A 12,464-nucleotide genomic window follows, 5' to 3' on the forward strand; every position below is an offset into this window, starting at 1 on the left:
ATCCTGTAATTTTGATTTTGAACTATCGTCATCGCTGTTTTTGTTTCTTTGACTTTCATAAATGAATTCATACTTGAACCTCAAGGATGTCCACATTTCACAGTTCTGTTAAAAGCTTCCAGAAAAAGGTCAGTTCCTTTCAGCCTCATCTATATTTGCAGTGTCTGAGTTACACTGGAAATCACCACAGATAGATGAATAAGTAAAAAAAATAAATATTATGCAAAGTTGAAACTGACACAGTTGTTCTTAGGGGTGGGCGATGTGGCAAATATATCACAATACTTGCAGACATTTTACATGATGCATATGATATTTTAACATAGGCACACTGCACGATCCACATTTAAAAAAGAGTCATGAAAACGTCTTGGGGCAGTTATTTTTATTCAACATTTCACACACTGTACTGTACCATATATGCTTTGCATAAATTTTATGTTTTAGTCAGATTTTCATTTCTAAGTACAGGGAAGCACGTCAGAATTATCTACAGTCACTGACCTTACATTAAAAATGGGTCAAATAGAGACAATACAGTTCTTTAAACTAGTAATTTGGCTTTCAACATTTTTGGTCACTGGACTTGATGAAAGTTCAGGAGCCAGAACATGATACCTGGCACAGGCAGGGGGGCAGAGATGTGGTCTCTGTGTTTGTTTAAGAGGGATCTAAGTTCCCAGAGCACTGCAGTGAGGCACAGTCTGATGAATGGCATGTGTGTGAGTGTGTGTGTGTGTGTGTGTGTGTGTGTGTGTGTGTATGTATGTGGTAGCACTATGGTGCTTGGGTGCTAAGAGCTTGTAACACAGAGGTGCCACTGATCTCTCCCTGTTTTTCTCCCCTCACCTCTTCTCTCTTCTATGACATCCAGTGTACTTGTGCCAAGAAGGCGCACAGCTCTACACATGCTGACCTTATACTTGGGAAAGAGCAAAGCTGTCATGATAGAAATCTTGCTTTCATTATCGTTGAATCTACAATATCACAGCATGCTTTGCTTTCTATGTGTGCCAGGGGTGGGACCCTGAAACTCCTTTAATTTAATTTTTGTTTCATTTTGTGCAGCCCATAATCATTTCAGACCCATGATGACATGGGCGTTGCTTATGAATGATGAGCGAAAGTAATTTGATAAACTTTGACTAAAGTTTTTGATTTCCTTACCTAGCACTGATGCCTTAGTGTGTGATTCTATTTTAGGAGGTGAATCAGGTGTGTTGTGTTGGAGCTAGTCTACGGGAAGTGCTGGTGAGCACTAAAGCACTAAATAATGTCTCTTTAAACATTATATAAGAAAAGCACAGTTAGAAATGTGACAAAATTTGGAAATTTATACTATGAGTGTAGCAATACTCTCATCCCACAATTCTTTTATTGTCTAAAATACCATGAAAATATGACATTGTGAACTCAGTATCTCTAATTGAAACAAAACAAATTGCACTCACTAACTGCCCTAGAGCTGAGAGGCAGGAGGAGTGCTGGAGCTGGCGGTTGATTGGTGCTGGTTGTTTGTAAACACTGGTGTTCAAACAATGAAGTTGTATCAGAGGGCAAAATTAATAAAGTGTCTGTTCTCCATGATGCATGTTGTCACATTTTTGCATTGTGATATCACACAGTTGCAATACACATTTTGATACCTGTATTATTTACCAGTCTTACGTTAAATGCCTTAAAATCCCAGGCTTATTACATACCATTCTGTTCTGACCCCAACTACAATCTCTGGGCTTTACACAAAATGTTTGGTGTCTAGTTTAAGCAAATAGGCAGTTTTAAAAAAGTAAACAAACAATGGCCCATTCAGTTAATGGCAAAATGTTGAGTAAAAAATGCAAAAAAACACAACTGGCCCACACATTTGGAGAGATTTTTTAATATAATCCTGTACACTCCTCTACTAAGGCTTATTATTCAGTAACTCCATGAATTTCAATTCAGACTGCTTGAGCTATTCTTAGATCATAGAAGCATGTAATAAATCTTTGGATTTCTGGTTCTAGGTTTATTTGAGTTTAAGAAATTAGAAAATTGAGAACTAAACCACACTGGAAAACTAACAATTGATAAGTATACCAAACAGTAAAACACTATTTAACTAAAGTAATGGAACCTGTTCAGTTTTTGACCATATACGTTTATATTGCTCAATATATCAGTTATTGTCACTTATAACACCTTAAATTCAGTGTCAGTGACCATTTTCATATTGGCTGGGCTTTAGTAAGCTAATGTACAGGTGAGTCATACCTTGTTTTTTGTGTATTCAGCAATCTCTCCTAGACAACTGAAGTATTTTCTTGCCAGTTAGATAAGATCAGTGCCGTTTGTTTAATTTTTGGTACCAGCCATTTTAACTTGACTGAGGGGAAAAGTAACAATTCAGTGTGATGTTGCTAGTAGTAGATTAGAAGATTGATACAGTTGTCTGGAAATCTTATTGATGCATCAATATGGTTCATCAGCTGCTAATTCACGAAAGTATGTGTGGGAAAGAAACACTGAGAGACGAAGAGAAAAAGAGTATATTTAGTTAATATTTGTACATATTGCCGCTGTCTAAAATGTAAATCTCCATTTTTGTTTAGGTTTATTTTTCTACATCATACAAACACGGCAGCTGTTCTTTACATTGTGTGACAATTTACCAATGAGTGGGTCAATAGAAAAGTTCCACAATCATGTGGCATAAAACTTTGTTACATTAACTCACATTAAAAGGAAAGATCATGTTTAGCTTCTCCTGTAGTTACTATTTTGGAGATATATATCTGTCTTTGGACAGCAACAATACAAAAGTATGCGGGGTTTGTCCATATGTGTCTGTGTATATAGGCCAACATTAGTGAATAACTTCATTGTCTCTGCCTGACTTGCTCTCTAAGGCGTTCTGTCAGCGCTGTCAAGCACCTTCACACCTGTGAAATAAGCAGTGAACAAAGTTGGACAGCTTCACTTTATTCTTCTCTGACACTAAGTCTGAGACTCTGGGCTTCTCATCATCTGATCCCTCCACCCTCATGCATGGGAAGCAGTAGAGATAGAGTTTTCACTCATTCACGCTTAACAGGAATAAGGAGAGGAGACATTATCCCAGCACTTTAGAGTAGGGTCACTTTGTCACTATTCCATTACAGCTATCAGAGTTCCTCTCAGGATGTATAAAGTTACCTATAATTCCATAGGTCTGTCAGTCACACATCAGGCATTTTGGGGATACAATGGGATTTGGTTGTTTTTGGATTGAAAGAATGTCTTCACTCCTCTCTTTCTCTTTTTCTCTCTGTCAGGAGATATCCACCTGGCTCACTCCCAGGTGCGTACAGGTACCAGAGCTAAAACCTCTCCTCCTTTAAAGATGAGAGGGGGATTAAAAACGTATCATTAAACATGAGCTTGGCTCAAACAAACAAGGCAGAAGTCTACAGAGTTTCCTCACTAATGTTTTCAGAAAACCATGGAAAGCTTTTTCTCCATTCTCCACCTTTTTGGCGATATCTGATACTTTTCCAACTGCTTATCTGCCGAATGCCTTATCCATATTAGGCACAGTGCTGTGATCCATGGGCGGTGATATCTTCAGTCAACAGTGCTGCAGATATTCAAGCGGAATCTGGTCAGAATTGCATGCTTTACATAGTAGTTTTGAGGATGTGCGCTTTGAAAAGTGTTGATTGTAACTTTTCTGCTTGGCAGAACTCAACTCCCACATGTTCAGTCTTTTGAGCTGAGGCCAAATAACTGTCTACACTGTTAAATCAATACTGTCCCCAGGGTTCAAACAAAGGTCGAATGCTTATATTGCTGCTAGTATAAGTACTTTGTCATGCAATAATGCCATTAGGACACCATAATGGATGTCGACAGAGCTCACAACAGATGATGGAAGCAAAAGTTTAGAAGAAACACAGTGATATCTTGCCTCAGCATATACAACAGGGTTATTCGAGAACATTTATTTTAAATAATAACCAAATTTTTTTAATGAAAAAGTTTAATGTAGTATGTCAACACTGATAAGGTTTTTAAATGGACTATTCACTACTTAGTCCAAAAAAGTTAATGTGTGTGCATTCAACTGCAAGTATAGTCTGTTTTGAATCCATTGTTTTTGTAATGCCATGAAAACCAACATATTTTAACATAACATAACATAACTGTTTAACATAACAGTCTGTTTAATTATAACACTTTTTCCTAAAATGAAGCGACATGAGCAAGTGATGTGAGCATGTGACAATGACAAAACCAGAATGATCAACCAACCATCTACACTAACTGCCTTTTTTTTGACCGGTGCTTTGTTTTTATTTTTCGTGCATCAGATCACATCATAGTGATGCTCCACCTCAACAAAATTACTGCACTTGAGCCAGTAACCTTATTAAAATGTGGTTACACTAGCCAAAAATTTAAAAGTAGTCCAAAAGGTAGAATGGACAACTTACTGTAGCCAATACCGGTGTCACAAACACATTAAAATATTGTAGGTTAATTAATTATTTCAATATTTTACATTACTTTATGTATATATTTACATTATTTAGTAAACACGCTTATCAAAAGCTATTCACAACAGTATGGGAATCACTACAAAGCTTTAAAAAAATGTAGCAACTGGTTTTATACTAAAAGAACTGCCCCCAGCTACGATTATACAGCTCATTCTCTAAGTTAGTGTAAATATCCATCCATCCATCCATCCATCCATCCATCCATTTTCCAAGCCGTTTCTCCGTCAGGGTTGAAACCACACAAACACACACACACACACACACACACACACATATATATATATATATATATATATATACACATATATCCATCCATCCATCTAAGCCGCTTCTCCCTCAGGGTCGTGGGGGGGTGCTGGAGCCTATCCCACCGGTCACTGGGTGGAAGGCAGGATACACCCTGGACAGGTCGCCAGTCCATTGCAGGGCAGACAGACAGACACTCACACCTAGGGGCAATTTAGCATGTCCAATTGGCCTGACTGCATGTCTTTGGACTGTGGGAGGAAACTGGAGAACCCAGAGGAAACCCACACAGACACGGGGAGAACATGCAAACTCCACACAGAGAGGACCCGGTCACCCGGCCGGGGAGTCAAAACAATAAAAAATGTTTACTGAAAGGTAAATAGTTCACCTGCCTATTCTTTTTTTTCCCTCCTAGTTTTGAGAGTTGAGTGTGAAACTGAGCACATCCTCGGTCGCTGTTTCAGAAAACGCAGATAACAGGTTGAATTGATTCATGTAGAATATGAAATGTCGGGCTCCAAAGTGGTGAAAGCGTCTAAGCGTTGGCCCTATCATCAGGAGATCGCAAGTTCGATCCCTGCTGATGCTACAGCTGACCGTAGCATCACTAAATGTGATGCTAGTCAGCGCAGGCGTCTGTTAACTGGCTTTCCTCCGACTGCGTTCAGCTCTCCAGGGACGTTGCGTGAGCGGTTTCACAGGTCTCGGAGGCAGCCTGTGTTAGCCTTCGCCCCCTAGCGTTGATTGTATCGTGTGATTGGGGTAGTCCTATCTAGCAGGTGGAATTGGAAACGAATAAATTTGGGAGAAAATTGGAAAACAAAAGAATGTCATCTCTGTGACACTATATGAGTGAAATTTGTAACAAATACTGGAATAATTCACTGAGCCATAAATCTTTGACACGTTTTGCACAAATTTATCAGGATTATTATACTTTTGATGGAACTTAAGTTAGTAAAAGAGCTAAATTAATGATGGAAACATATGATGATGTTTTACTTACATCCACAGCATTGCTCGGTTTCGGTCTACAGAATCCTGTCTTTGGTGCCCGTATCAGATATAGGCTACTTTAACAGTTAGATTGATGTTTCATGTTAGTAAATTGTGGATGTAGGCGCCTGATACAGTGAAACTGTATGAAGTGGTTTGCCGAAGCTGCTGTTCCCACCACAGGTGACTACAGCACATGCTTCAGTACAAGCTAAAACCTGGACAGGTTTTTGGTTGTAATTAATTTCAATGGAAGATTGATTTTAATAATTTTGTTTTTCTCTTCATAAGCAAATAAAAATATATCAGCTTCCGATATATTGTGATAGTAACTGAAATGAGACAGTTTATATTGGAAGTGGCTAAATGGAGACTATTTCACATGGTCCAGATTTGTATGTGAAGTCTCAAACTTTTAGCTGATAGGGCAGTTAGTTTTGTTTTGTTACATTTCTACTTCATCCTGTGACGCAATGCAATGTGATCCAACATTTGAACGTTTGCTTACTTTTGGGCCAAGGTGATAGAGACATAGAAAGGTTAGAAATGGCCATGTAAAGAAGGAATTATGGCTTTCAGATACATAAATCTACACAAACATCATAACTGGACCTCAGGGAAAAGGTAAAATGTAGGATATGGGGTCTAGTTTTGTATACCACCAGAGCCCCACTGTTATCTTTTAAAGTGTTTCTGATCAGTTTAGTCTACAATTATCTTTAGTGTGCAGAGGATTTAAGTTATGTCTGGAGCATTCATTTGCAGTTCAGCTGAAAGAATGAAGAACAAAGGGAAAAAAGGAAAGTTCGCTTTGTTTTTATAACCAAGTTCAGCATGCACAAATACACACATGCACGTCTGCTGACTGCGCTGGCAGTATGATATATAGGATTGATTAGTGAGTTGTGAGTAGAGAAACTGGAGCTGTTCCTAATAACACGAGTTCAGTTTCCCTCATACACACAAGAATAGGATCATGTGTCCTCTGTGACAGGATTACAGACATGCAATTAGTCACTGACGCTGCCTATTGACTTGAGTGAATTTGAAACTTTAATCCCTTTCATTCATCTGATAGGGTCCGCCACATTAAGAATTCAGTGATAACTTCAGAGCTGCTCCTGGACTGAACATACTGCAGTTTGTAGAGTAGTGTATGAATGTTTCTTATGGACTTGTTCGGAGTTTATATTACTGCTTTACTATAGGAAAGCATGTGCAGCGACACAATATTAAGCATCAACTGAAGAACATTAGAACAATATACAGAGAATCAGCTAGTACACAGTAGTAAATGTCTTACCATTACAGACTTTTTGTTCTTTATCTCTCATCCCACAAAAGTTGCATACATTTATACAGCAACCATCAAATCTGGAATTCTGACTCATAATTGCTTTATGTTTACAGAATTATTGAATTGAGCCTTGAAAACTGAAGTACATCTAAAATAATCATCATTAACGATTATAAGCCAAACTTGTTTTGCATCATTTAAGACCATTTTCTAAAAGCAATCATGAGTAATAACATATTTTAGTGTTTTGCCTGTTCTGACGTGAGGGAGTGAGTGAATGGCAACATGCAGCTGGGAGAATTTACTTTCTTCATTAGTGCGGAGAGAAGTTCACCAGAGAAACATGACATTCTCATGAACATAAACATCCACAGACAGCAATTCGGAGGTCTTGTTCATATTGAGGGCAGTTTTTTCTCACTGAGAGAGGGGGATATAATTCATTAAATGCAGCTCCAATTATTTCTGCATAATTCAGCTACGGCTTTCTGGCAGTGACTCTCTCTGGAAATTGATGTCATTCTCACAGACTCTCTCCGCTGTTCTTGTTCGAACAATTCAACAGTTTTCTTGACTTAATGAAGACAGATTTTCTCTGCATGTTGTTGCACTGTGTTATGAAAATACAGAACGGCCTTGGTGCAGTGTGCGCTGCATTAATGTTAGTGGTGTTTAAACTGACCAGAGGAGCAGCTCTATGTGATCACACTGAAGTCTCAAGGATTATTGACTTCTGAGCCAAGAATAACAAAAATAAGTAACGTGAACTCATAATAATGACCTGTGTTATCCTTATTCTGCAGTTAAACAGTAAAATAATATTATTGATATGCTGTGTTTGCAGTAGTCCAGGTGTGGGAAGTTAATGTGATGTGCCTTTATGGATAAGTAGATGGGGAGAACAACTGTGAAAAAAATATAGGCCAAAGTAGGACTGGGACAACGCGAAGAAGAAGAAAAGAGAGAAGATGAGTAAGACGAAAAGTAGAGTGAAGAAGAAGAGGAAGAATATAAAGAAGAAGAAGGAGAAACTTTAAGATAAACTGGTGCCAGAAAAGCTACATTTGGTGTAATACCACAGAAGATCCACTTGTGTTTCCATAAAAAACCTTTTAATGGATGGTGTCTTCAAAACTCGGCTAAAAGGTTCTTTAGGCTACCAAAAGTGGCTCTTCTACAAATGACTCTTTTGGCTCCTATATTTATTCAAGAGTGGAGAAGTTAGAAAGGATGGAAAGAGTAGAATAAAAGATGGTGGAAAAAGGAGTAAATGGTCTGTTTTGCTCACTGTGAGATGGTTTATGATGGAACGACCTGCAGAGTATTTCCAGTGAACAGAAGGGCTACAGTTCCTGATTTATTTGTCATAATTAGGTTTGATAGAGTTGTGTTATGCCAGTGATTTGTTGGATGGAAATCAGTTTGCCTTTATTGGATAACCTCAGTGCCCATGCTCCAATGACACTCGACCTTTGCGCTCACTCCCTCTGCCCCTTTCTGCCCTGCTGCGTGTTTCTGTTGCTGTATGATCCATCACCTCTGGAACTATCTCTGTTAACATGGCCTACAGGGGACAGCACCGTTTTCCTAAGTAAACAGAGAGTCAGACTTATCTTTGGATGGGACCTCTTTACTAGAAACGTGTATAGTCTGTGTGCATGTGTGAACAAAGTTAAATGGACGCGGTGTTCTAAGAGAACATGCCTAGTGACAAGACTCATCTGTCTGAATATTAGACCTGTCTTCCAGACAGTCCTGTTAACTGTGTACGTCATTAATCCTCAGTATGATTAGGCATAAGGGACCTTTGAAAATTATCTAGAAATGATTATGGGCGTAATGTAAACTTTGTGCAAAAAAATTAATGCTTGCAATGAACATAAAAGGAATGCTTGCAGAAAGTAGTGTTGTCTCGTTTAATCACTAAGTCATTCATTCATGAGTTTAAAAGAATGCAACTGCTGAATTCTTGGAGGTGGAGGAATTCTCTCAGGGCAGGTCATGAATATTTGTTCTTATTATGATTCCTTGTAAAAGGAAATGACCTCGCCCATAATGAAGCCTCGTATAGTGTAGTCTTTTTCCCACAATTTCACACCACTCCACAGACTAATGAAGCGAAGAATTTAGGCATGATCATTGGCCAGCCGCTCCCTGTACGGAATACCATTTACAATGTGTAAGGGGCAGAGAAAAGGAGAGAAAGAAAAGGAACCGCTGTGAGATGGATGGGAGAAAGAAGGACCAGTATTTGAAAAGAGGCTGGAAGTGGCGCTCCTCCACAGGCTGACCTTTTGTTTAGGGACAAACAGATTTAAAGAGGGAGAGGAGGGAACGAAAGACTCTGTGTGTTGGAGGACAAAAGGAAGGGACCTGAATAGGACAGCAGCTGATATAGAACGTTCAAATGGACAGAGATGCCTAAAGGAGACCATGGTAAAACAGCTGAGTATTCACTTAGGATTTAACAAGGTCACACGCGCACAGACACACACACACACACCTCCCACAGAGATGCTCAGCCCCTCCCTCAGTGACTCCTAACAAGTTAACGAGTCTCTGCTCCCTCCACAGGGCTGCAGTAGTCGAGCTTTATCTCCTATGAAGACTACTGGAGAACCACAGAGCCAGAACCAGCAAGAGGTGTACAGACACCAGCATCTCCCTGACAACAAACCCTTCTGCTGGACCAGGATGACCCATCCCTCTCCAGTGCGGAGAAGACTGCTGGGGATGCTGTTGCTGTTGTATTTGCCTCAAGTGCACTGCACGAAGGAGAGTGTGCCCAGGGTCAAGCTCAGCTACAAAGGTAGGCAAATATAACTACTGTTGGATACTTCATAGGTCACAGCTAAACTGCCTGTTTTGTTCATTACATTTGTAATTACCTTGTTACTTTGTCTTACATATTAGAATTGGTTGACAATAAATGTGTCTTCTTGACATTTACATTTCCACATAGAACTTTAAGGTGTTGAAAGGTCCATAAATTATTTATATGAGGTAAATATTATGCTGCCTGTGATTGATTATAATGTTGCTTGGAAAATGCGCTGCATTTCATTGTAGCATGTATGTATGTATGTATGTATGTATGTATATGTTTGTACAAATTTACAGCACTGACAGGGATGGATACCCAGGTAGAGCACACACACACAAACAAGAACATTTGTATTATTTGTCTTTACAGGGTTTTTCATTTAACTATTTGCGACAGTACGTGAACATTGCCGTGATTAAAAAAAATCTGCAAAATTAAATTGTTAATATCTGAACAGAGTCATTTACAGTGGTTTGATATGAAATGCTCCACTGTAGAGAAATTTACCAATTCAGACTTGTTAATAATTGTGGTATAATGTTATGAAGATATGTTTTAAATCTATTCTTTGCAGAGAAGTACCTAGAGGGAGATTTATGGCAAAACAACCCCCAAAACTATTTAACCATTATTTACATTACAATATATACATATAAAATCTCAAAAGATACATGTAGGTTCAATGGTGTCTTTGAATATTATATAAAATGGCTATATTTGCGTTGTAGACACTGCCACCACTAGTTCTTACCACCACCCCTGTAGTCTGTACAGCGAACCATTTCACATCGAGCCAGCCTGAATGACTTTATTTGCCACAATTCAACAATTGATTTATGCAGTTTTTTTAAATGGTGAAATTTAGCTTAACAATAACTGTAACTCTTCTAGTTTTTTCAATTGAGATGTCTGTTTTTTTCTCATTGGATGCAATAAAGTATCCTCACCACCTTAGACATTTTCACCTTTTCCTCTCACAAGGAGATCAAAACAAAGCAAACACATATGCACACAGTCTCACATGCTTCATTTAGGATTTTATATTTTTTTGGGCAGGGCAACATCAAAGAGATGCCACATGTTGATGTGGTTTGAGGGTTTGGATTTGGATTCATGGTCTCTTATTACACCTGGCTATGATTCAACATCTGCCTGACCACACTTAGTCTTTCTTAACATAAAGCTAAAGTACAACTGACACTGTAAACTGCTCAAAACTACATTTAATGTAAGTACATATTCAGTGCATTAGCCAAGGGTGTACACTCCAGTGAAGACAATGAGTAGGTTATATATAATTTTACATTTATAGTCGATCTAAAAATAATGCACAGCTGTTTGTTTGATCTGTCTACAGCTGTAACAGGATTACATTAGTCATCAAGAGCTAGTGTTACTTCATAGGGATTATTAAAGCAGCCCTACGTGTGACAATTGGTGTTTTTTTTTTTTTTTTTTTTAAACACACACACATGCATACACCCGCACACTCTCACATGCACCTTCAGGGAGTAAAGGGGAACCAGATAAACATGAGTGACGCTACTGAATAAATATCTATGAGGCATAAAGGAAACATTAGTGAACAAGTAATGACTCTTTTCACTCATTTATTTGAAAACACTGACACATGTTGGACATGGATAGTTAAGCCTAAGAGAGCGCTATGTGTGTTAGTGTTAGAGTGTGAGTGGAGTGTACAAGCCAAACTTGTACCTCTGCACTGGATGAGCATCTTATCTTCATGGTGATCACAGCGATGGCGATGACAAAGTGGCAAATCTGTTAATCACGCCTTTTGTCCACCCCAAAAAGAAGTGATTAAAGTCTTCTGGTTGTTTATTTCTTTTTCTCAGTGTTCCTTTCATTCTGTCCGGTGTTCAGTCTCTGCTGTGGCTTTTGGAGTTAAGCAAACGTGCGGCGTGTTTGTTTTATGCCACTGAGGGAAACAAAATGTAGAGCTCCCCAAAAACTCTCGCCGACCAAGCTCCAGCAGGCCAGCGCTACTCAAAATAGAGCCTCGTTTACATCAACAACTTCAGGCCAATGAAAATATGACCGACTGCTAGGAATGCACCATTTATTTTGAGCTTTTTTGGCATTCAGAAAATATGGGTGTATAAGTACATTGTAAGTATATGCTGTCAAAACCCTGTATTTCACCCTGGGCATGAGAGAGAGAACATGTTGTTAGGGCAACAGACAGTGCAAGGAAACACACTGCTTATTTTAGAAACACTGAATTGCTTTTAATTTGTAAGTGTGAAATAGGTCAGTGAGTCACTGAGGTCTTTAATTGGAATTGGATTCTTTTTATTTCTTCAATGATGGGATCTTGCTGAAATGGTTAAAGAGGTGGAATGTCTTCCTTCTTTAATGGCTTTGAGGAAAGATCAGGTCTCATATAACATAAGATTATGCAATGTAAAATTTCCTCTGTCTGAGACGCCTGCAAGTGTCAACACAAGTTGCAACCAGATTACTGAACCCAGTGAGAAATTAGATTTGTCATATTTGGCATTAGCTTGGGTTCACGTAGAGGTAGAAGCTCTATTTTGTTAATAAGCATGTGATATTT

General features: G+C 38.7%; 1 protein-coding gene across 3 annotated transcripts in view; it reads left to right on the forward strand.

Moving 5' to 3' along the window:
• sema3d (sema domain, immunoglobulin domain (Ig), short basic domain, secreted, (semaphorin) 3D) overlaps positions 1–12,464 on the forward strand; it is a 52,253-nt gene that overhangs the window by 2,142 nt on the left and 37,647 nt on the right. For all 3 annotated transcript variants that reach the window (XM_017724999.1, XM_017725072.1, XM_017725148.1), the window contains exon 2: positions 9,637–9,871. In XM_017724999.1, coding sequence (XP_017580488.1) covers positions 9,664–9,871 — 208 coding nt within the window. In that variant the 5' untranslated portion in view covers positions 9,637–9,663. The remainder of the gene's footprint in view (positions 1–9,636; positions 9,872–12,464) is intronic.

This window comes from Pygocentrus nattereri, chromosome 7 (assembly GCF_015220715.1).
Source record: "Pygocentrus nattereri isolate fPygNat1 chromosome 7, fPygNat1.pri, whole genome shotgun sequence".
In the NCBI taxonomy this organism is placed as follows: domain Eukaryota; kingdom Metazoa; phylum Chordata; class Actinopteri; order Characiformes; family Serrasalmidae; genus Pygocentrus; species Pygocentrus nattereri.